This window comes from Crassostrea angulata, chromosome 10 (genome assembly GCF_025612915.1).
Source record: "Crassostrea angulata isolate pt1a10 chromosome 10, ASM2561291v2, whole genome shotgun sequence".
Lineage (NCBI taxonomy): Eukaryota > Metazoa > Mollusca > Bivalvia > Ostreida > Ostreidae > Magallana > Magallana angulata.
The window spans coordinates 16,744,434-16,771,412 of record NC_069120.1 but is presented as its reverse complement, the minus strand read 5'-3'; the positions used below and the strand labels follow the sequence as shown (position 1 = coordinate 16,771,412).

Below are 26,979 nucleotides of genomic sequence, written 5' to 3'. Positions count from 1 at the left end.
GATCATATTTAAATACTTGCGCGTTTTTAAAAAAGTTAACATAAATGGTTCAGGGGGTACAAGTAAATATTATATTTTATTTTCAGAGTTTCTTGTAATCAATGTATATTGTTATTTATTATACATTATATTATATTGTGGAGTTTTAATCGGAATGTCTTATAATTAAAATACTTTGAATAAAAGGAGTAGTCATCTGGAAGCTGTCTTTTGCCTCCTCTTTTTGTACAGGGAAAAGGGCTACTTCCCAGGTAGAGGAGGAGATAATTCAGGGTTATATAACGTGGCACAGGCAACGCCAGTGTCTGGTCAAGGACGAATAGGGTCCCGAGGATCAATTTAACCAAAATATCGTATTGGGTGAAATCATAGTACGACATACTTAACATATACGCTTAAAGGGGCATGGTCTCGATTTTGGTAAAAAATATGTTTCCAATTTTAATGGTTGCAATGCTTCAGTAGGGCATTTTTAATAGGCAATCAAAATTTGAATGTCATTCGTTGAATTATAAGCGAGTTACAGAACTTAAAATTATTTGCTACGTAAACAAACCTTTTGTTTACATTTTGAATGTTGAAGCGAAAATTCCAGTTTTAGACCTAAATTGAATGTGTGAAATGTTAGGAACAAATCAGTTTGAAAAAGATTTTTACTGGTATATTGAACCTATGTAAACAAAACAGGGCACGAGCCTTGCTTACATGACAAAGAATTGTGAGCCCTGTATCTTGTTTGTTACTCTACGACTGACTCTCAAATTTGATTTTATCATTAAAAATGTATTTCTAAATCATTGTAAATAATAAGAACAGAAAAACAGAATTTGACCAAAATCGTGACCATGCCCCTTTAACTGTGACAGTGTTTTATAACATAAAGGGCTATGGTACATTTAAAGGGGAATGGTCACGATTTTGGTCAAAAATTACTTTTCCGATTTTAATGTTTTTAATGCTTCAGTCAAGTATTTTTAACAGGCAACCAAAATTGGAGCATGTGTGCTTAAAATGAATCGGAAGATATACAAATCAGCTCAATTTTTTTTACAGGTATATTGAACCTATGTAATCAAAAATCGGGCACAAACTTTGTTTAGATGAGAAAGAATTGTGAGCTCTCTATCTTGCTTAACACTTAACGACCGACTCTCAAATTTCATTTGATCATTAGAAATGCATTCCGTAAGTATTGTTATTATTAAAAACAAAAACTAGAATTTGACCAAAATCGTGACCATACCCTTTTGAAGATTTTGTAGAGCGAGTAATGCTTTTGTGAATATGTGCATTTGTAAAGTTATTGATTATTATAATTATAGATAAAACTAGATTCGATCTCGTTGCGAGCAACGAGTGGGTCTCCCGTCCGATTTTGAATAGATTAGATAAAACTTATCAATTCAAAGATAAAAACGTACATCTGAGCGAAATAGAGTAAAAAAAAAAATTGCGGCACTCCAGGCTTGAACCCGGGTCGCCTTGGCCATGTCCACGACTCTATCGACTGAGCTACTCGGACTCTCGCTTCAGAACTTTGACGCTTAATTTCTCGAGAATGCCTTCATCGATTTTAAAACAAATTACATATTCTAAATCAGTGAGAGGGTCACTATCAGGTGTAAAAATTTCAAAAAAAAATATTCAAAAATAAAAAAGTCGAAAAATTCAATTTTTCAAATTTCCTTCCGGTGACGACCGGAAGTGACGGCTGACATTCTCTTGACCGAGGTGCACCAGATAAACGATAGATCTATCATCTCTGAAAGTTTCAGCCCTATATCTTTACTTGTTTTTGAGAAACTTGACAGACAAAATTGACTTTAAAAAATCGTTTATTGACGATAACTTCCGACCAGAAGTGAACTTTGAAAAAATGTCACTGGGGTACAAACTTCAGATGGCGAGGCATCATCAGTCAAAATTTGACGGAAATCGAATCAGCCATTTCCGAGAAATCGCCTGCACAAAATGTGTAAGGAAAAAAAGAATAATAACTAGATTCGATCTCGTTGCGAGCAACGAGTGGGTCTTCCGTCCGATTTTTGAATAGATAAGATTAAACTTATCAATTCAAAGATAATATCGTAGATCTAAGCGAAAAAAAGAGAAAAAAAATTTGCGGCACTCGGGGCTTGAACCCGGGTCGCCCGGGCCATGTCCACGACTCTATCGACTGAGGTACTCGGACTCTCGCTTCAGGACTTTGACGCTTAATTTCTCGAGAACGCCTTGATCGATTTTGAAACAAATTACATATTCTGAATCAGTAAAAGGGTCACTATCATCTTATTGGAAAAAATATATAAAAATAAAAAGTTGAAAATTTTCATTTTTTAATTTTGCTTCCGGTGACGAGCGGAAGTGACGGCCAACATTTTCGTGACCGAGGTACACGAGGATATTGCTAAATCTATCATCTCTGAAAATTTCAGATCTCTATCTTTGCTCGTTTTTGAGAAACGTGACAGACAAAATTGACTTTTAAAAATCGTAAAACGACGATAACTTCCGACCGGAAGTGAATTTTCAAAATCTGTTGCAGCGGTATAAATTTCAGATAACGAGGCTTAAGTTCTGAAAATTTGAAAGAAATCGAGTGTGCCATCTCTGAGAAATCGCCTGCACAAAATTTGTAAGACAAAAAAAGAATAATAATAATAATAACTAGACACGATCTCGTTGCGAGCAACGAGGAGGTCTTCCGTCTGATTTTAGAATTTGTTCTATCTTGATTTTGCTATTTAACAGCTAAACATGATTTAGAATAAAAAAACAGGGTCTACATTCTAGGGGACCAGATACTATTTTGTTACAGGTGTAAGTGTTTAGAATTCGTCACTGTTCTTGAGATATCTTAGAAGAAAAAGTTTTAGGGGCCGGTCCCTTATCTCCTTATTGGAGCCGCTGAACCAAATTTTGAAGATTGCATGTTGTTAAGTACATCATTTTTAGCATCTTTTCTTCTACACTGCATTTCAAAATATTTTTTCTTTTTGAGATATAGGTGGTCATAATTTTGGACTCTTGACCCCTAAAAACCCCTCATTACATAACACATGACATTACATTGCTTGGATACATAATTGTAAGATAAACATATTTGCTTCTATAGCCTTTCACAAAATATCCCTCAGTAAAGAGCAACAGATGAAAGACTTTAGAGCCCTTTGGTCCCCTAATTTGAGGGGCCAGCCCCTTTTTCTTGATATCAAATAAAAGGTCATTTAAATTTCAACACATTTTGTTTAACAAGTGTTAAGAGATTTGTTACCGTTCTTGAGATATATAGGAAAGAACGTTTTAGGGGCCGATCCCTTAACTCCTTATATGGGCCTTTTAACGAAATTTTGAAAATTGCATATTATTTAGTACATCATTTTGACTATCTTTACTTCTATACTGCATTTCAAAATATATTTCCTTTTTGAGATATGGGTGATCAAAATTCTGGACTTTTGGCCCCTATAAACCCCTAATTACGTAACACCCGATTAAATCATTACATTGCTTGGATAAATAACTGTAAGATAAACATATTTGCTTCTATAACCGTTCACAAAATATCCCTCAGTAAAGGGCTACAGATAAAAGACTTTAGAGCCCTTTGGTCCCTTAATTTGAGGGGCCAGCCCCTTTTTCTTGATATCAAATAAAAGGTCATTTAAATCTCAACACATTTTGTTCAAAAAGTGTTTAGAAATTTGTTACCGTTCTTCAGAAATATAGGAAAGAACATTTTAGGGGCCGATCCCATAACTCCTTATAGGGGCCATTTAACGAAATTTTGAAAATTGCATATTATTTAGTACATCATTTTGACTATCTTTACTTCTATACTGCATTTCAAAATATTTTTCCTTTCTGAGATATGGGTGATCAAAATTCTGGACTTTTGGCCCCTAAAAACCCCTGATTACGTAACACGCGATAAAATCATTACATTGCTTGGATAAATAAATGTAAGATAAACATATTTGCTTCTAAAACTGTTCACAAAATATCCCTCAGTAAAGGGCTACAGATAAAAGACTTTAGAGCCCTTTGGTCCCCTAATTTGAGGGGCCAGCCCCTTTTTCTTGATATCAAATAAAAGGTCATTTAAATCTCAACACATTTTGTACAAAAAGTGTTTAAAAATTTGTTACCGTTCTTGAGATATATAGGAAAGAACGTTTTAGGGGCCGATCCCATAACTCCTTATAGGGGCCATTTAACGAAATTTTGAAAATTGCATATTATTAAGTACATCATTTTGAGCATCTTTACTTCTATACTGCATTTCAAAATATATTTCCTTTTTGAGAAATGGGTGATCAAAATTCTGGACTTTTGGCCCTTAAAAACCCCTAGTTACGTAATACATGATAAAATCATTACATTTATTGCATACATAACTGTAAGATAAACATATTTGCTTCTATAACCGTTCACAAAATATCACTCAGTAAAGGGCTACAGATGAAAGACTTTAGAGCCCTTTGGTCCCTTAATTTGAGGGGCCAGCCCCTTTTTCTTGATATCAAATGAAAGGTCTTGTAAATATAAATCTTTTTTGCATTACAAGTGTTAACAAAATATTTTTCAGAAAAGAGACAAACTAAGAAAACCATTAAAAATTACGACGTTTTTTTAGTCTCAATTTTCGGGACCAGGCGAGCTTATACGCCTTTTGAGCATGACAAATATGAACGCCAAATAGCACATCTACAATCTCTTGTCTACAATCCCTGAAAGTTTGAACTCAATATCTTTTACCGTTTAGGAGGAGATCCCTGGACAAGCCGACCCTCTGAAAATCGTTAAAACGTCATTTTCTCAAGAACGGAAATGACGTCATCAAAATAAAAAAATGTATATTAAGTTCGGATTAATATCTATTAGATCTGAAAGTTTCACGAAAATCGGCTGAGCCATTTTTGAGAAATCGCCTGCACAAATTTTGTAAGAAAAAAAATAATAATAATAGGGAAAAAGAAACCGAACGAAAACAATAAGGTCTTCCGTTGGAAAACGGAAGACCTTAATAACTAGATTCGATCTCGTTGCGAGCAACGAGTGGGTCTTCCGTCCGATTTTTGAATAGATTAGATTAAACTTATCAATTCAAAGATAAAATCGTTGATCTAAGCAAAAAAAATGAAAAAAAATTTTGCGGCACTCGAGGCTTGAACCCGGGTCGCCTGGGCCATGTCCACGACTATATCGACTGAGCTACTCGGACTCTCGCTTCAGGACTTTGACGCTTAATTTCTCGAGAACGCCTTGATCGATTTTGAAACAAATTACATATTCTGAATCAGTAAAAGGGTCACTATCATCTTATTGGAAAAAATATATAAAAATAAAAAGTTGAAAATTTTCATTTTTTAATTTTGCTTCCGGTGACGACCGGAAGTGACGGCGGACATTCTCTATACCGAGGTGCACCAGGAAATCGATAGATCTATCATCTCTGAAATTTTCAGCTCTCTATCTTTGCTCGTTTTTGAAAAACCTGAGCGACAAAATTGACTTTTTAAAATCGTAAACGGACGATAACTTCCGACCGGAAGTGAATTTTCACAATCTGTTTCAGCGGTATAAATTTCAGATAACGAGGCTTCAGTCCTGAAAATTTGAGAGAAATCGATCGTCCCATCTCTGAGAAATCGCCTGCACAAAATTTGTAAGACAAAAAAAGAATAATAATAATAATAATAATAATAATAATAAGAAAAGTGAAAAAGAAACCGAAGAATAATAGAAGGGTCTTCCGCTGAAGACGGAAGACCCTAATAATAATAACTAGATTCGATCTCGTTGCGAGCAACGAGTGGGTCTTCCGACCAATTTTTGAATAGATAAGATAAAACTTATCAATTCAAAGATAAAAACGTAGATCTAAGCGAAAAATAGTAAAAAAAAATTTGCGGCACTCGAGACTTGAACCCGGGTCGCCTGGGCCATGTCCACGACTATATCGACTGAGCTACTCGGACTTTCGCTTCAGGACTTTGACGCTTAATTTCTCGAGAATGCCTTGATCGATTTTAAAACAAATTACATATTCTGAATCAGTAGGAGGGTCACTATAAGGTGTAAAAATTTCAAAAAAAAATATTAAAAAATAAAAAAGTCGAAAAATTTAATTTTTGAAATTTCCTTCCGGTGACGACCGGAAGTGACAGCAGACATTCTCTCGACCGAGGTACACCAGAAAAACGGTAGTTCTATCATCTCTGAAAATTTCAGCCCTATATCTTTACTCGTTTTGGAGAAACCTGACAGACAAAATTGACTTTAAAAAATCGTTTATTGACGATAACTTCCGACCGGAAGTGAATTTTGAAAAAATATTACGGGGGTACAAACTTTCAGATGGCGAGGCATCATCAGTGAAAATTTGAAGGTAATCAAATCAGCCATTTTCGAGAAATCGCCTGCACAAAATGTGTAAGGAAAAAAAGAATAATAATAATAATACGAAAATTGAAAAAGAAACAATAGAATAATAGAAGGGTCTTCCGCTGAAGACGGAAGACCCTAATAACTAGATTCGATCTCGTTGCGAGCAACGAGTGGGTCTTCCGTCCAATTTTTGAAAAGATAAGATTAAACTTATCAATGCCTTGATCGATTTTAAAACTAATTACATATTCTTAATCAGTAAAAGGGTCACTATAAGGTTTAAAAATTTCAAAGAAAAATATTAAAAAATAAAAAAGTCGAAAAATTCAATTTTGAAATTTCCTTCCGGTGACGACCGGAAGAGACGGCGGACATTCTCTATACCGAGGTACATTAGAAAAACGGTAGATCTATTATCTCTGAAAATTTCAGCCTTTTATCTTTACTCGTTTTTGAGAAACCCGACAGACAAAATTGACTTTTTAAAATCGTAAACGGACGATAACTTCTGACCGGAAGTGTTTTTTTCAAAAATGAAAAAAAATGTATCAGCTTTAGATAAAAACACGTTTATATTGAAAATTTGAGCGAAATCGACCCAGCCATCTCCGAGAAATCGTCTGCACAAAATCGGTAAGAAAAAAAAAGAATAATAAGAAAAGTGAAAAAGAAACAATAGAATAATAGAAGGGTCTTCCGCTGAAGACGGAAGACCCTAATAAGAAAAGTGAAAAAGAAACCGAAGAATAATAGAAGGGTCTTCCGCTGAAGACGGAAGACCCTAATAATAATAGAATTGAAAAAGAAACCGAAGAATAATAGAAGGGTCTTCCGCTGAAGACGGAAGACCCTAAATAAATGTAAATACCTAATGAAGTCCCATTTATTGCTCGACTGATTAGACCCACGATATCCGTAGTGACGAAATCTTCAAATAAGATGAATGTAACATTTATAAATATTCAATCCGTAAGTGCGTGTGCATTTAAAAGAGGACGATAAACAATGCTTGTGAACTGTAGATACAATGTTTTTTGGGGGTTTTTTTTGTATATTTGATAATAATTTTGATCATTTATATTTTATTTTCCAATGCCAAAAATTCGCTTACTTAATCAATGTTGCCAAATAAATCAAAATATTATCTAATGCCACACGTCCATTTTGAAATAATGTGTGTTATCAATACTGCATCAACACTTTTTTCACTGAATTTCTCTTATTTAAAATGAAATAGTCAACTTATGAGCACTCTATTTCACTGTATAATGCTCACTTCATTTCTTAGTGTTTCATAGATATGTCGAAATTTTTAACTTTTCTAGAAAAATTAACGCCGTCTAGCTGTCGGATTTTAAATATTGAACAAAATCTAGCGACTTCGCTAATCATACGTCTATGTAACAGAAATTCTCTTGAGACACTAGGATAATATTAGTAATTTGACATGTAAATAAAACATACTGGGGTTCTGGCGACGCAACGTGGTCCTTTACTAAACTTCACCAAGGAAACAAAAACAAAAAAAGGAGATAAAGTAGTCTACAGAAATATCAAATACAAGTACAGGTATGATTTATTTAAAAATGCACATCTAACCATGAAAGCTTAAGATGCCATGTCTGAATGAGTTTTGAACTTGTAACTGGTGTCAAGGTCATAAGTAAGCAGACACAGACATCGGGGCAATGTCATTACTGACACCCTGCACTGGCGGGGTGATCGCAGACATTGATGTTGGCATTGAAGTGTAGACCCCCGGGACAGTCCCGTGTGTACACTGTGGACCAGACACACTCTAGATACTTCGAACAGTCCGAGGGATGGGGAGACATGCTACCATGACTATCACAGGTTCCTGTAAATGTAAAAAAAAAAATTATATGAAGATCATCAACCGATCCGTTAATTTCTTTTCATCTCTCTATCCCTCTATTTCTTTTTCATTCTGCTTTTTTAATATTTCAGTTACATTTTCGTCTCATTTCTAAATAAAAGAAAACTATCAAAACCTCGCAAAAATAAAACAGGACTTCCAAGCGATTTAGGCTAAAACGCACTGTAAAAGTTAATATCAAGTTTATGTTTATTTTGCCGTCTATTTTGCTTCGATAATACTTGCTTAAAACTATCGATCTTCTTTATACCGACCAACTTAATTGTATTCAAATTTGCTTTTACAAAATTACCAATATATGAGGGTCATTCAAGGTCCTCGCCAAACCACCATTGAAATTATGTATTGATAACTTCCAATACAAATTTCTAAAAATAAGTTTTTCGAGTACTATTTCGTCCCTAAAGAGGTAACACGTTCTTGTAATTTAGCAAAATACCGTATATCAGGTTTTTTCCGCGTCATGTTTTTTCCGCGAATCAGAGCCTAAAACGGTATATGAAATTAACGCGAATCAAATTTTCACTATTTTAAAGTCACATTGAAAATATAATTTACGATTGTTGAAACCTGTGAGGTAAGAGAGGAAAAATATCTAAATTGCCGCTCTTTCGGACGATGAAACCATATATACACGATTTCCTTAATGTGAAATAATTACCAATAATTATTTTCAGACACGCAAACAGTCATAGATAAATAGATCATGTACCGTTACATATACCAGCAGCTCAGGTTAATTAGACATCGGTTTACGCAAGGAAAGCGACCGTTTTAATTAGCTTGTCAATGGATTATTAAATAAAAAGTGAGGCTTACAAATCTTTTTTTCTGGCGCTTGTTGTCCGATCCCGCAATTTGTAACTAAACTAACTGAACACAGATCACCGTACTTTTACTTACCTGTTTACTTTATCAGGAAAGAGAAAACAAAACTTTGTATCAAATTTACGCTGATTTATTTTCCGCGGTTCGGAACTCGCCACGAACAAAGCGGAAATTGGATACACGCGGATAAAACCTGATATACGGTATAACACATCATCTATAAACAAACGAAAACTCAAGAGATAAAAACCATAACTACAATTATAACAAAAAAACCCATCAACAACAAAGATGACAGAAACCTTGTTTACATAACGAAAACATGTGAGCAGTTAACGAATCCGGGTGGTTTCGCTCCGATCGCTTGTTCGCGCTGAGTGGCTTACGCAGCGATTGATAACATGGATGCATAAGAGTTGATATTGAACTTAATCCCAATGCAAATTTAGTTTTAGTTGTTACAGCTTATAAAAAGGAAAAATTCTCATATAGTGTCATGTCTGTATGTCAATGAATTTGTTGTTCTTTTAAAGCAAAATGCAAATAAGTTTAAAAATTAATTAATGCCGACTGATTTATTTAAGAAGAGTTTTCATCCACACAAAAATATTTGGCGTTATTTAGGTATCATCCAATCGGGAATACACTTCTGATTTTAAACTTGGTGAACTGAACCTCTAATACAAGCCATTCTATCTTAGCTGACATTATGTCATTACTTCTGTTGTTTCTATTAATAGATCAGATTTTAGAACCAGTAAATATTGTACTAATAATGTTGTAGAGGATTAAAAGAACATTTGCTAAATACACTGTTAATTTTAAAGTGACTTGCGCATTGGCTTATATACACACGCCATATATATTGCGGTCAATATTGAAAATCACAGTGAAAATGACAAGTTAAACTAATTAATGAACAACTTAAGCGTACAAGCTATCGTAGCCAGAACACTAGTATTGTTATACAAAAGAAGGCAACATATAATCTTAGATTTTTTTTATGATTTTAAATGTGGCAGATGCTTGTATTTATTAATGTACCTGGTATTTTTATACAAAGGGACATACATAGTGTAACCTGTCATTTTTTTTACAATGGCTCATATATCTTGTAATGGAGGGTGTTAATATATAATTATATAGACTAAGTATAAAATGTGTTTTAATAATATTTTATTTGTTGTATTGGCATGTGACAATTGAATAATCAGTTACTTAATTACTTTATTGTTTTATAGGTTTTTTAAAGTGCTTAAAAGCTTTGCTCTAAATTAAGTCTAACTCTATACCACTTCGGAATACAATTGCATACACTTTTCGTGTTTAATCTTGGTAAACTAAGTCTCTCTCCCAACCAATCAATCTTAGCATGACATTATGCCATTATTTCTGTGTGTGTACTAATTTGAAAGGTTTTGACTTTTTAAAAGTGTTTAAGAGATTTTGTCTGAACTAAGAATATAAATATTTTATTTTTATTCCTTTTAAGTATAATTATTATCATGCTTACAGTCAATAACAATCTGCATCTTCAATTTTCCTCGTAGAACTAATCTATGTTGCGAATTCATTAATCTAATGAGTGCAGAGGTCCACGCCATTTCCGTAACGATCGGTTGCTAAGAAGAGATGCTTTTGAACTCAGCTTATCAAAAAACAGTTGAAATTATTTAGCTTTAATTGCACGGGTGCCCCTTTAGAGTGAAGATTTAGTAAATGAATGAATCCTAAAGGTTCATGAAATTTGAAATTATAACTTCTCTTAATAATATTAGATACATAAAATAACTTTGGTGAAGGTATATCTGAGCTTATATTTCAAGAAACGATGCTAAATTGGGTTTCAAGATGTCTATACCAATGAAATATGAGAAAATTCATTTAAAAATCTCTTATTTATCATATTTGTCCGATAAAATGTATTCAAAAAGCTTATAGTATAAACCAGTTTTTGATATATTATAGACCTCGCCATGACAGTAATAGTGGATCAAGTCTTTAACAGCAATGCTCTATCACGTATTATTTTTATTGCTCACATTATGTAAAATACATGACAACGCTAGTTTCCACTAATTACGAATAATTAACACTTTCTATTTAAAACTGCACCCTCATTTAATTGAATGATTTATTATTAATGAAACATTATTTCCTATTTACCGTGTTTTAATTACTTTCGTTTATTCGCTCAAACCATTAATATTGTATACAATCGTTGAAAAAGAAATAAACTTCAGGGACCCATTTCACAAAGCTATCTTATGACAAATATCTGTCTTAAGACCAAAATTTGTCAAAAGTTTTTATCATAACTGTTTCACAAAAGTGTCTTAACTTATGATAATCTTAAGATTGTTCAAAATCTTTACACACCCAGATACCTCTTTTAAGTCAAACATGGGGGCAGCCTATGTTTCGATAAGAAATAGGCAACTTTTAAGACGTGAGCGTGTATTGAGTGATATAATCAACCCATTAGATTATATGGACGATTGTGACATCTTAGAGAAGTTCCGATTGCCACGACATGTTATCTTTGACTTATGTAATGAGCTCAATGATCGTTTAGAGCACCCAACAAAAAGATCACATGCCCTTCCAACATCTTGCAAGTCATGGTTACGCAAGTGGAAGTTTTCAAGCTGTATGTGTAGATCTTCATAATATAAGTAAAGCAAGTGTGTCCAGAATTGTTTACGCTGTTACATCTGCTATAGTTGCCTTAAGTCCTGTCTACATTAAATTTCCTTCTACTTACAGAGATATAAACAATACTATACTGGATTTCGCTCATATATGTAATTTCCCAAATGTGATAGGGGCAACAGACGGGACACATCTTCCTATTCAGGCACCTTCAACTCAAGAGTATTTGTTTGTTAACAGAAAAAACTTTCATTCAATAAATGGGATGGCAGTTTGCGATTCCAATTTGAAATTTTTGAATTTGGTAGCAAAGTGGCCTGGCTCATCTCATGACGCATTTGTGTTCTCAAATTCTCTTTTGTGTCAAATGTTTGAGAATGGCAACATTAACAGAGGTTGTCTACTTGGTGACAGTGCGTACCCGTTAAAGAATCACTTACTAACACCTTGAACCCAAGCAACCTCCATGAGGAGGCATACAATGATGCCTACGCTAAAACCTGGGTCCACATTGAGCGAGCGTTTGGTGTCCTTAAAATGAGGTTCTGATGCATCGATCGCTCCGGAGAGACCTTACTTTTCCGGCCCGAGAGAGCTTGTGGAATCGTGACGACTGCTTGTAATTGTTTCTGTTGCTTTATATACTGGTAATGATAAAGTGATAGTAATTTGAAGATATTTCATCATTTTAATGCGAGACATGCATTTGTATACAGGTATTTAGGAGGCCAAATGGTCAGTAAATTACAATTTTGAATTACAATAGAAAAAATTAAGATTCTGTGGTTTCAAAAATTATCATTTTATATTTTTATAGATTTATCTTTCAAACATTCAGCCTCCTTAATAATCAACAATCAATAAAAGAACACTAAACTCGGACACAAAACTTGTAAAAACAATTCACTAAATTAAATGCTGCTCCAACTCCGGTTGCACACTGATATCTACACTTGGAATAATGCCCATTTGACATAAATATGAGTTGTGCTTTTCTTTATCTAACTTGAGACGTTCTTCTTTAATTTCGAGGCGTTTTCGTTCGACTTGCAGTCTGTCTTCTTCAACAGGAAGACGCTGTTTTTCTACGATAGTCTTTGTTGTTCGATCTCCCCAAGTGTGCATGTAGAGTTTTTATATCAAATTTCGACTCTTTTCCGCTTCTTTCCCACACCTTTCTTCAAAGTCACTTGTTCATCTACAAAAATGAAAAAAAAAATTAACGACAAATGATACAAACAAACAATTCGATGGGTTTTTTTTTTACTTATTTCCATTGTAAATGCTTTTAAAAACAAATGCCTAAAATATTAAAAAATTCACAATTTCCAATATTTTTTTTATCATTTGTCCTTAAATCCCCCCTCTCTCTCCCCCCCCCTCTCTCTCTCTCTCTCTCTCTCTCTCTCTCTCTCTCTCTCTCTCTCTGTATTTACTTTTAAAATGATTTTCAAAAGACAAAAAGACAATTAACATAGATGTTCTTTAATTGAATTAATTTAACACTATTTGACTTACCATTGTTTGTACTTTCCATAATAGAAGGGGCATCTGTTGGCTTGGGACTGCTGGCTGATGTCGTGGCCTCGGCCAGCACGTCTACCCCCCCCCCCCCCCTCTCCACGCCTGTAATTGCTGTTGGACCAATGATTCCTTCAATTCTCTCGTCCGTGGGGGTTATGGACACATTGGATGGTAGAGACCCCCACCAGTTTTTCTGTTCTCTTTTATAAAGCGCCAGCTTCTTCTTGCTTTCGCTAGACATGCAAGTCCATTTCTTTTTAACATCTTCCCCAGAACGCATGACGTTAGAACAATTAACTACATTTACTTGTTCTGCAATATCTTCCCAGGCCTTTCTCTTAATACTGTTGCACACTGTCATACTTTGCTTGGCAAAAACAGTTGTTTCCTTTTTTCAACTTCTTCTGTTAAAAAAGATAATTCAGAAGCTGAAAAATTGGTATTTCTTTTGCTGTTCCGTGCCATTCTTGGAGAGTTCCACGTTGTAAATGCACGAGGTGTTCGCTGGTCAGTTTTTAAATCACGGCGAATACAATCGAACACTCGATTTGACGGTAGCATGATGGGGCTATATTTTAGGTGTACATAATAAAATGGTATGGCTGCAACAATTATATATATAGATTCATTTTATTTCAAATTTATAATTGATGCTCATCGTAAATGATATTAATGCAAATGTTATAATATTATAAGAGATAAAAACAATGTTTTTGCACTTATTTTAATCATATAGACAATTCATGTAGATTTATTTTCTTCACTGGTTTGTTAGTCCTTTACCGGTTTTCACCGGAGGGGACTATAGCTTTCCTCTGCGTCCGTCAGTCCGTCCGTCCGTCCGTCTGTCTGTCCCACTTCAGTTTTCCACACTTTTTTTTCTTTATGCGTTTGAGAAATAATATGAAATTTGCTGAACAGCTTCAAAATGTCAAACTACAGTTCAAGTTTACACTTTTGTAGCGTCTGGTTGACATATTTTCGAGAAAATTATTTTTTTATATTCCAATTTTTTAATGTTCGGGTTTGATATTCTGCATAACAGTGCACTGTTTTCACAATTTCCACAAACCGGTAGGGGACGTGTATTGCGTATGCAATACTCTCAGAATGCTTGTTTTAATTGTTCTTATCAAAAGAAAGTACAAAAGCATACGGTACATTATAAAGTATCCAGTAATGTTATTAAATATTTATTTTTACTAACAGTGCATCGTAAATAAATTCTTCACTTTACAATTTACTGATTGAATTTTATGCAATCGCTCCTATAATAATTATCTTAAGATTATCTTAAGATAAGTTAAAGTTATGACAGCTTTGTGAAATCATAAGTCAAATCTTATGACAATCTTAAGACATGTCTTATGATAAATCTTATGACAGCTTTGTGAAACGGGCCCCAGGTTTTAAGTAAGTACATGGAAATGATTTATTATAGTGACGTGTTTTATAAACAAATATAGAGACATGTACATGTATATTATATAATAACTTGATGAATAAACACCCGGCCCATCGAACCAATATGTCACTCTATAAACATGAGTATACAAATAATAACAAGAAATCACATTGACGCAAGCGTCAAATGGGCCGCAAAAAATATTATTGTTGTATGAATCATTGGTTGTTTACAGAAAAACACACCACAAAGAAGAAAATAAGAGTTGGTTATACTAATTTTTATGGTAAATTCTAATATACTTTAAGCAACTTGTTTTGAAGTTTAACATTTTACTATTATCATAAAGAATCGATTTCGTTACTGTAAGCATTTCTAACGGCAAGTGTATGATCATTGCCATAGTATGAAGTAATGGAGAACACATTGATTTGTACATTACTCTAATACAAAGTTCAACTCATCATTTGAAATTTCTCTTGGAAATTATATATTTCAAACCATTTTGGTTGGGTTTTTTTTGCATTGTATTGAATGAAAACTTAATGCATTAGTTTAATATATGATTTCAAGGGACCTCATAATAAAATGAAAATGGATTAGTTCAAATTTTGCAGTCAATTCAAATTTTCATTTCTGTCATATTCTTGCGTAAATAATTGATATAATGATATTTTCTACCACATTTTACATGGAAATATAATAAATACACACGCAAAGTCATTTTATTTGACACGGCACATAGAAATTCAAATATATCATTTATATAAAATTGAATGACTTTCAGGTCTTTAGTATTTCAGGTCTTTAGTATGTACCGCATACCATTTTGAAAAGAATGAAGAACTCCGAAATTTTCCGAATAGATTATAGTCTCGATAAAAAGGCGCCAAATACGTCAATCTACTAAGTATGACCTACTTTTCTTTTACGAGTAAAACAAAAAATATGTGATATTTTCTAAAAGGCATAAAACGTATTTCTACATGCAAATTTACTTTTAATTCATAAAAATAAGCATAGTATTAATTATACTAAAAAAGAACTATCCCGCAGAAACGCAGTAACAATATTTAAATGTGTATCAAATAACGGACCGCCTTCCGGCGGCCCGTAATAAGTTTACGCATTGTTATTTTTTAATACAGGATAGATTGTCTGCATATAAAAGCTGAATATACACATTTTGTAGTTTGTCTAGGAAAGTTAGATAAGAGAAAACCATGCAGTGCAGTCTGAGCTTGACATTTTTAGTAATCGGTTATTAAAGCCAATACTAGTAAAGAATTCGGTTTTAAGTTTCGAATGTAATAAAAAATGGAATTTGTTTTCTATTGCTTCTACAGAACATAGAATACATAGCCTGTTGTTTACTTCATCCCCCTAAATCCCCCTGTTTCTATTCTGATAGGAAGACCACCACATCTAAATTGTGCTAATATAGATCTGTGAGGTGTGGGTATGTCAAATGTAACGATTTTTCTAAATTAAAATCACTTTTAATAATTAGTTTAAACTTTATTTCATTTTGAATTGTACATCAATATAAACAATAAATAATGCAAACAGGATTCGGAAACAAGTTGTTACAACTTATATTAATCCGTTTCCTTAAATTGACTTTCAACTATTAAAAACGATAGTTGCCCTTGCTGAATGGCAAGTATATTAGGAACAACAAATGAAAAAAAAGATGGAATTGATGGAAAAATTTAACAAAAAAAAAAATGAAAAGGGAAAAATATAATAGAAAATATACAGAGAGAGATATCATAACTTGAATTAACGTTAAAAGTGACCGAGTAATAAACAGTCGTACGATGCAAAAATAACAAAATCGACAATACGGTAGCAAGTGGAATTAAGTTACAAATCGTTTAGTAGCAGAAATAAAATGATGTACATGTTTGAAAATGTTTGTATTATAGGAATAATTTCTATCTGGGTCTCCAAATAACAGAATGTTTAAAGTGACCGGTCTTAATGGGTCAATGAATTTTTTCCTTGCATCAGTGTATAGAGGACATTCTAATAAAAAGTGAAGTGTTGTTTCAATTTGTCCACAGGCACAATTAGGATTATCTATTATATGTTTTTTGGATAAATGCGAATTAAGTATACTACAATTGAGTCTAAGTCGTGTGTGTAAGATCTGTTCTGTGCGCTTACCAAATAGAAAGTGTCTTGGGGTTTTACAACAGTTTGAGTTAAGCACACGTTTCAAATTGGATACTGAAGGATTTTCTTGGACACTTATCGGAAGATCGTTCCAAAGCTTTGTAGTGGACGGTAGAAAAGATTGTGAATAGTGGTTTGTATTAGATTTTCGTTGAGTAATGCAGTGCGATCTTCTTGTGGGATAATGATGTGTTTCACTGATTCTTAAGGGGATTAGAGAAGATAGATAATCTGGAGCACATCTATGGACCATGGTGTGGAATTTGATTAGTTTGTGTTTTTGTCTACGATTGTGTAGAGTGTCCCATCCAACCTCTCGATACAGATCATTTAAACTTACGAGTTTTGTCGCACCTGAGACTATGCGAGCTGCCTCAATATTGATTTTTTCGAGTTTATCGGCTAAATCGTTTGAGATATTGTCCCAGACAACATCTGCGTATTCAATGACTGGTCTTACAAATGAAACGTAAAGTTTTTCTAAGGATTTTCTATCTAATAAAAATTTGAGTCGTCGTAGAATGTGTAACCTAGACGATGCCTTCGCCACGACAATATTAACGTGATATGACCATTGTCCGTTGTCGGAAAAATGTAATCCTAAGTGTTTATGATGTGACACTTCACTTATCTTTTGTCCATTCAAGTACAAGTCTGGATGTAGAGTTCGGTTTCGTTTGGTACTAATTGTTATGCTTTCAGTTTTCTGAGGATTAAAGGTAACTAACCATTGATTAGACCATTTGTGGATTTTGTCAAGGTCGCTATTTAATGTCTTGCTTGCGATGACCGGGTTATCGACAATAATGTATAAGGTGGTGTCATCCGCAAATAATTTGATAGTGGATCTTATGTCAAACACTATATCGTTTATATATACAAGAAATAACAATGGACCCAATATTGAGCCCTGGGGTACACCAGCCTTTACGTCGCGCCAACCCGAAGCTGATGAGTTTATTACAACTCTTTGTTTACGACTCTGGAGATAATTTTCGAACCACAGATAAAGTTTACCTCCTATCCCGGCTTGTTGGAGTTTATAAAGCAAACCCTTATGCCAAACTCTGTCGAACGCTTTGCTTATATCACAAAACACGGCACGCACCTCCCTTCCCGAGTCTAAGGCTCTTCCTATATCGTTAGATATGTCTAATAATTGATTGACTGTTGAGTCACCGGAGATAAAACCTGACTGATTGTTGCACAAGAATTTTGTTTCTACAAAGTAACTATAAATATGGTTGTGAACGCATCTTTCCATGACTTTACCAGTAATACACAATAATGAAATCGGTCTGTAATTGTTAATATCATTACGTTTACCCTTTTTGTGAACAGGTGTTACGTTAGCTTGTTTCCATTCCGTAGGAAAATGTGAATTTTGAAGTGATTTGTTGAATAATTTGCGCAATGGAAAACTTAAAATCGACGCAGCTTCCTTAAGAAGTCGAGGATTTATGAGGTCTGGCCCAGTAGCCTTAGACGTATCTAATGAAAGAAGAACATTTTTTACTTCGTCGTCGGAAAGTATTATTTCTGTATATAAATGGTTAGAAGCGTTGTTATTACTAGTATTTGGAAGAGTCGCTGATGAATCGTCGATATTTGACTGATTTGTAAAAAAGATGTTAAAAGCAGTTGCTTTTTCAAAATTGTTATCGACTACATTGCCATTAACCTCCAAGGGAGGTAAGTCATTGCGAATCTGAGTGTTGGATATTTTATTTACCATATTCCACCACTTCCTTGAGTCGTTACACTCGGATATATTTTTTGACAGCTTTTTGTAATAATCATCGCGAGCATTACGTACAGCGCGTATACAGTGATTTCTTGTTTTTCTAAATTCGGTCCATTTGTCAGGATGATCAGTTCGTTTGGCGATTGAATGCAATCGTTTCCGTCGACGGATAAGTGTTCGAATTTCATTGTTCATCCAAGGAGGGTCGGATTTTCTAACAGTCACTATCTTATTGGGAATGTTATTTCTAGCGTGTTTTATAATAGTTTCATTAAATCTTTTAACATTGGTGTCGATGTCAGAATCAGACAATATTTCTTCCCAGTCGATTGAGTTAAGGCTATTTCTATATGAAACGTAATCGCCTTGGTTGAATAACCAAATTTCGCGTTTAAATGAGTGGGAGGTTTGATTGCATAGAGTTAACGACGCATAAACAGGACAATGATAACGTACATTTTGGTCCAGAAAACAATCGCCAACATAAGCTTTTTCAAGAATATTACTATCACTGACTATAATAACATCTAGAAGTGTACAAGTTTCTTCAGTAAAATGGGTTGGTTCTTCAATTAGTTGGGTCATGTTGTACATATTTATTATATTGATAAGATACTCGGATTGGTAATTGTTGGTCAGTAAGTTTGCGTTGAAATCACCTGTGATTATTATTTTGCTAATTTTGGTATTAAAAGCTAAGTCTATGGAGTACTCAATATCACTCCATATAGATACTGGAGAGTTTGGGGGTCGATAAAACGTTCCGTACAGATAAGATTGACCACCCATAAAAAGTTCCAACCAAACGCACTCAACCGTGGTTGGTTCAAGGTCGACTCTGCGTTTTGCGAAAATATTATCTTTTACATATACTGCCACGCCCCCTCCTGTTTTAGTTTTACGACAACGACAGAATGGAGTCTGGAAGTTATGTATATCGATATCCGAGGTAATGTTATCTTCGTGAAGCCATGTTTCAGTAAATGAAAGGATGGTGTGATTGTGAAGTTCTGTTTCGAGTATATGGACCTTATGTGTTAGACTTTGAACGTTTAAATGAACGAAAGTAAATCTACGTGGATCGAAAGATGTGTTGATTGGGGTAATTGTTGATGAATTACAAGTGGATGTTGAATGTGTGACAGTTGGTGTTGGGAAGGGTCCTGGGTTCACTTCAATATCGCCTGACATGAGAAGAAGTAGGTACGAAAAAGTAAGTAAAGTCATAGATACAAATATACATGATTTGTGAAAAATAGGAACACTGGTAGATCTAATAGTAGAACAAGTGGATGAGATATCATCGTGTTTTGTATGGTTTAACCCCATGCTTGAGTATACATGTAAAAATATGATGATAGGTACACATTTTATGCCGTATTGTAATAGTAAATTGATACAGACGAAATCAGACAAACCTAATGATGATTTGGGAAAAATGGCAATGTGATAAAATAACCCCACACTGGCCCGGTAGCTACAGACATCTACACACATTAATCAGGTAATGCCTGGGTTATGGTAGATTTCAAATGAGGAATTTCGAGTCAGTTGGGGTAATAAGAAATCAAATGAAGTGATGATGACTGAATAATAGAACAAGTGGACAAGGTCCACGTATGGTACAACAATGATATGAACATCTCTCTCATATGAGCAAGAAAACAATGTACAAATAAACACAACATATGTACACAATAGTATGCACGTTGAGTGCATTTGTAATAATAAGGGAGTAGGGTTTTGTACGTGGTAAGGGTGAAAAGTAACATTATAAACTTACAGATTTTTTATATAGGGTGTTTATGTTGAGACTAGCGATTTGGAGTACTCATAACTAAGCACAGTGACAGTATATACTATATATATAGGTATGAAAAAAAAAAAAAAAAAAAAAAACATGATTTAAATCATAGACTATCTATAAACGATAGACAAAATGTTATTTGACTGATTGTAGCAAGGCACGATGTAAACAAGAATGGTCTATGAGTGGCCGCTCTCTTTCAACACATGACCAAAGGGAGCTAGATCCGACTCCTTGCGGATCGCATAAGTCCTGTCCCCAAAGTCACGGACGCTGATCTTGCCGTTGGATGTCCAGGCCTGCTTCAACTTGCGTTCACGACACAGCTGCCTGCACAAGTACAGAAGACGATCGCGGTATTTTGTTAAGTCTTCGTTGATGATGATGTGCCTGGTTTCGGAGTTTTTCCGCAGCTTCTTGGCCTCCTTCATCAGTGAGAACTTGACGTCGGTGGATTGGAGTCTGACAATGATTTGTCTCGGTGACTGCCTTTGTTTACGTGGGTCACCGACGCGATGAGAGGTAACGATATCGGAGGATGTAAGCGCAACTCCCACGGATGATGTTACTTCCAGGAGCTTTTCTGTGGTTGATTCCTCAGGGGTTTCAGGTATACCAGAGACACGGATGAGTGACCGTCGACCGTACTGCTCCAGTTCATCTAACTGCAGACGTAGGTTTTCGTTTTCCTGGCGCAAAAGGTTGACATCGGCCCGTATTGGTTCTACCATCTGCTGAATTAAGTCCTGGACCTCCTCTCTGATCGAAGCTCTGACGGATGCGCTGACAACGTCTGCTATCTTTTGTAGGTCATCGCTGGATAGTGTCAGGGGCTGGGGATTGACAAAGTACTGAGCTGGGTAACCAAAGGGTGGGGGTGGATGATGCAGCATCGTCGGGGGGTGGTGGGTGTCTGGAGTGTCTGAAGTGGAACTGCATACTGGCGCCCCGGGTTGTTGTGATACCCCCTCCATTACGGAGTTGTTAAGTGTAAGGTTGTTTAGTGATCCTTCTCGAGTTTTTTTGGTTGCAACGTCAGAATATGGCAGAGAAATGTCACTTAAGTTACGTTTATTTTTATCACTCATAATACTGAACGTTACTGCAGAGTTTAAGTCTGGTATAACAGAATGTGAGAAGAGTTCACATACCTCAGTCAATCACAAAACAAAATAAAACTTTCCGGAAACCTTCTTAATTTTCATTAAAACACTTACGATGTTTCCATAATGAAGTTCCTTCTAGTTCCTTCGTGTTCCCATCGATGTGAGTCGATCATCTCACCCGAATACCACTTTTAATGGAAGAATCTACATTTTCGACAGAGAGCAAAAACAGAACACAGCCATTCAACAAGGGACGTAACTCTGAAACTTTTAATAATTAAAAGACCTGTAAGTTCTGAGTTTGAAACACTTTGTCATTCATTATGCCAGTCATTCACAAATTTTTGTTGAAGTTTGATCTCGGCTAAGTTCAAGTTACACAGCTCCTGATTTTAAAAACATGTTGACATCTCGATAGATTGTAGTAAAAGTTTAACATGGTGTGACCAGTTTTGGTTTGCGGTTTATAAAAAAAAAGCGTAAACTGTTCCAACTCATTTTATATCGTATAAAACTAATTAATACTGATTCATTGCTTATATTTTAAATTTTTGCTATTAATTTTAGATAAAAACAATCATTTTATCTTTAAAATGCCATCGAGTTGTTCAAAATTCAAACATAACGTCAGGCGGATAGACACGTTTTTGAAGTTAGTATTGTCGTTGGCAACATTCTTTGTACGATATAGAATATTTGTTTGGCAATTAAAAAGTGCGTTACAACCAGAATTTAATTATTTTTGCGTTAAATCGTAATGTCAAAGGTCAACAGCATTCTATTTCCTTCTTTTTTAAACTCGGAACATATCTAGTGCAATCCGATACGCTACGTTAAAATCAAAGTCCGATGACTTTAATTTCTTAACTATCTTAAAAATCTGCATTGCCAAAAAAAAAGTTTTTTTTTTCGGTATAATAAAATACCTCTTTAATGACTATTCGGACGATAGCAAGTTTATTGTCCCCTTCGATCGCAACGATTTCTCTTGGCTTCGCCTCGAGAAATAATTCCTGTCTCGGGGGACTTTAAACTTGCTATCGTCTTCATAGGCAGTAAATAGGTATATGATAAAACAACATAATTATACAAGTGTCAATAAGCAATTGTAAAAGAAAAGGCGATAAAAAAGCGGATGCTTTGGTTGGTATTAAATGCGTAAAGAATAGTGATAAATGCTAAGATAAGGTAGGCTAGACAGCAGTTTTGCTTCTGGATGTTTAAAATAAAAGAGCTTAGTTTTTTCAATGTTTTTAATTTTGATAGCGGCAACAGTGCCCTTTTTATTGTATTTGGTTTCTGACAAAACTGGTAGGTTCAAAATGATTTCGGAAATTTAATTTGTAAAGAATTTGCACCGGAGAATGAAGTGAAATTCGTTCGGTGAATTGATGTTCTCAGTTTGATTACAGTGGTCTCAAAATTATTTTTTCGTAAGAATACATCATGAATACACTTGATAGAACCATTATGACGTCATAATTGATTTGAAGAATCATTTTCCCGTACTTTACGGCTTTAGGAATTAGGTAGAAAATTAATCATTTTTTTGACATTTAATGTTAAATCATGGGAAAAGTAATCCCGATACCTATATTCAATTTGACATCATTTTAAAGATGAAGTCAAGAGCTTGTTTCATTCCATTTTTTGAGAGACTGTAGGCATTCTAGATATATTGTATTTATATTTAGTCAAAAATGGACAAAACTCCGAAATTTGTTTCTTATTTTCGTCATATTTTATTGAAAATGACAGTTTAAAACATGATTTTTCAATGTGTTAACTAAACTTGTAGCCCCTGTACACCCTATCAAACAAGGCTATTTAAATGAAGCATCATGAAAAGAATTAATATCTTAAATTTTATAAAACTGTAGGCACCTTTCATTTACTAGATCTTGACCATAACAGAAAATACTGTAGTGCATTGTTCTGTCCAGATTAAAAAAAAACACCACAGGAGTTTAAACTATGTCGTATAAAAACAATCATTATGCATTGATTTATACAGTCATTATTGTACAAATATCGATTTGATAAATACTTACTAGTATATACAGAAATTTGACTTGTACAATGGAGGGCGCCAAGTGGGAACAAATCGTATGTTGTTTACACAAGCAAAAGTTGAGTATATTTACCTGTTACTGACGTGTTTTAGCAATTTACAGTGCATTGATTAGATCGGTTGGATATTAAAAAAAAATCTTTAAAATTCTCCATCTTTGATGATAAATTACAAGTTGTAAGTAAGAAACAATTAATAATTAATATTTAAGGAATAAATTCAATATTTATTTGTTTTATCCGATATAAAATGGTTTGGGAAGTTTACGCTATATAAACCGCGAAGCGGTTTATAATAAAAAAGCGTAAACTGTTTCAAACCATTTTATATCGTATAAAGCTAATCAATTTTGAATTCATTGCTTATAATTTAATTTTTTTACTCTTCATTGTAGATAAAAACGGTCATTTGACCTTTAAAATGACGTAAAATTGTACAAAATTCAAACATAACGTCAGGCGTATTAATACGCTTTGACGTTAGTCTTACTAAGACGTAGGCAACATTCTTTATACGATATAAAATATTTTTTTAGCCAATCAGAAAGCGCGTTACAACCAGAATTAAATTATTTAATGATAATAACATTAAATAGTAATAATAAATTTACAACAGTTGTCATGCTGTAAATTTTGTATTCACTGCCACCCGGTAAATTTAACATTTACAACATGACAGTAGATCTGATGATTAGTTTCTTTACCATGAAGACTCCTTAAAACATATCACATGTATAACTGCAGGATTCGACTTTTTGGAGCCTTTGATTTTGAGGAGCAAGATAATTTATTTAGCAATCAATACTAATTATTTAAGTGATCTCCAATTTTTGTAAAATTTCCTTTTAAGCGCGATTGAAAACATAAAAACGATTATATCAAACGAAAGAAATGGCTTAATATTGCACATGGAGAAAAATTAACTGGAACTGGAATTAACTAACATTTTTATTTACGAAAGTTATTCTTTGCAATTCTAAATATTTTCATAGTACACAATAACAAACACGATTTATTAGTTTTACTTTCGCGATCTCGAAATGATTCCAAATAAGCGAAAACATCACTTTTGTTTTATTTTACGATGCTGAAAATGTGTTCCAGTCCAAAAAGCAAAGAGCATGTTTAGGTGATATGGGACACCTCCATATTGTGACGTACTTCCTATCGATAAAATCAAGCATAATTGTTTTCTTTCCACACACAATTAACACATATTTTGGTCATATATTTTAATATTCTAAACCGGTGAAAGTATTTTCATTATAATGTACTTTTATCCACATTAAAGGGGCATGGTCAAGATTTTTGTCAAAAATTATTTACAATGCTTCAGTGAGGTATTCTTAATAGGGAAACAAAATTTGAGTTACAGAGCTTACAATTCTTTGACATGTAAACAAAGCGTTTGTTTACATTTTGAATGTTGAAGTGAAAATTTTTAATTTAGACTTAAAATGAATAAGAAGATAGAAAAATCAACTTGAAAAAGGTTTTTAATTGGTATATTGAACCTATGTAAACAAAAACAGGACACGAGCCTTGTTTACACGACACAGATTTGTGAGCTCTGTATCTTGCTTAAAGCTTAAAAACTGACTCGCAAATTTCACTCGATCATTAGAAATGCAATTTTCAAGCATTGTTAATTATAAAAATAGAAAAACAGAATTTGACGAAAATCGTGACCATGTCCCTTTAATACACAGGTTTCCATTACCCCTCAATAAGACTTTGTTATTGGATTTTTACTATTTCTCTGGAATGTAAAATAATGCGACATAAAGTAAATATAACAAAAAACGTAGACCAAATTTTATTTACAAGTAATTAATTGGTAATAATCTATGTTAAAAATTTGTTAAGAGTACATACAAATAAGATACCGGTTTGTTTTTAAAAATTGTACTAATGTAGGTTTACATGGCTCAATTTTTAAAATTTTTGATGTGTGGTGCGTGTATATTTTTTTTTCAGGAAGAATCTTCAAACTCAAAAATTTCTTACTTCGGGAAACCATACGCAAATAAAATTTAATCTACTTAACCTTAGTCTTGTACATGTATTATAATGTTCCGAATATTTCATTGTATCATTTTCAACTTCTGTTGTAAACTGTTGGAGATAGTTAATGCAAAGACGAACTATCTTTAAAGATATATAAAAGTAACCCTGAATTAAGTGTGGTGCAATCGACACTAAACTGCATACATAAATAGTTTTACCTGTATTTGCTGTAGTAGTCGTAACCATTGAATTAGTCACAGAATCGGTTTCCGGATTTCCAGTGTATGTAGTCGTTGTTTCCGGTTTTGTGGTTAGTGCAACAGAACTTGTTTCTGGGTAATAGGCGGTTGATGTAGAGTCTTGGGGGTTACTACATTTGTAGGAAACACAGCCGGAGCAAACATCAAAGAAACAAACGTTAAAATTCTCCTCTATGTAAGTTCGACAGATAAAGTGAGTACTGTCGAAGGTAAAAACTGTTGCACCAGTTTGACTTTGCTCCATGCTTATCAAAGAGGCACAAGCACGCACGGTGGGGGCTGTATACCAACCATCAGTGTTGCTCAAGCAAACCTGGCCTTGCTTATGTTCAATAACTTGAAAAGGACGTTGTTGAAATCTCTCTGTTTCTTGATAAGATGGTTTCACGAGACTTAGTAAAATAGCTATTAACGATTTCATTTTCTCCTCTAAATGTACATGCATATCAGAAACGCGGAATATGCAGCTAGTAACTAGACTTCCAAAGATAATTATATGGTACGTGATCAATCGTAGAGCGCAGTTTATTAAAATTGATAAACCCCTTATTGATTCTTCAACAACACAAGGAATACTTCAAATTTCAAATCAATCCAAAATTAGTTTCTGGACATCACCGAGTCTTTTTCGCTTTAGAGAAAACTATCCATGTGACGCATATCAAACTATTAAGTGTACGCTTACTTAACTGTGGGATAGAGGTTTTAATCGATTAAAAAGTGTACATCATACGTTCTTCTGTTTCATTAATAATTAGAATCTTTCACGCGTCGCCAATGTAAGTAAAATACTTACAAGCTCAGAATTAGATCGATTTTATAAAAAAAGAAAGCCAACCTTTGCAATACACCATCGAGCACTGAGAGGGATTAACAAACATTAATAAGCAATATATGTATTCCATTCTAATTATTTGTAAAATTCTTTCCGAAACCTGCATTGATTTCTTAATGTTTAGAATTTCAAGATTCAAATGAATTGAAATAATGTTTGAATCAAGTCATTTTTTATATGGTTGAGTCTAAAAATAATATTTATAATGAAAAGATTTTAACAGCAATGGGTCCGAAAAACTAGCATTTTTTAATGATACGAGATTATTTTACTTGC

General features: G+C 34.0%; 1 protein-coding gene across 1 annotated transcript; it reads right to left on the bottom strand.

Moving 5' to 3' along the window:
- Positions 1 to 7,730: 7,730 nt before the first annotated feature.
- LOC128167899 (probable endochitinase) lies at positions 7,731 to 26,417 on the bottom strand. The gene is made up of 2 exons (XM_052833881.1): positions 25,827 to 26,417; positions 7,731 to 8,248 (listed from the first exon to the last, which is right to left on the bottom strand). The coding sequence occupies exons 1-2, from the start codon at positions 26,311 to 26,313 to the stop codon at positions 8,085 to 8,087; spliced, it is 651 nt and encodes a 216-aa protein (XP_052689841.1). The 5' UTR covers positions 26,314 to 26,417; the 3' UTR covers positions 7,731 to 8,084.
- Positions 26,418 to 26,979: the final 562 nt, after the last annotated feature.

Bases quoted from the DNA above. Each gene is read 5' to 3' on its own strand.
- LOC128167899 (XM_052833881.1), bottom strand. From the start codon at position 26,313: ATGCATGTACATTTAGAGGAGAAAATGAAATCGTTAATAGCTATTTTA. The intron at 8,249-25,826 runs GTAAAACTATTT...TTACATTTACAG, and splicing joins GACTACTACAGCAAATACAG to GAACCTGTGATAGTCATGGT.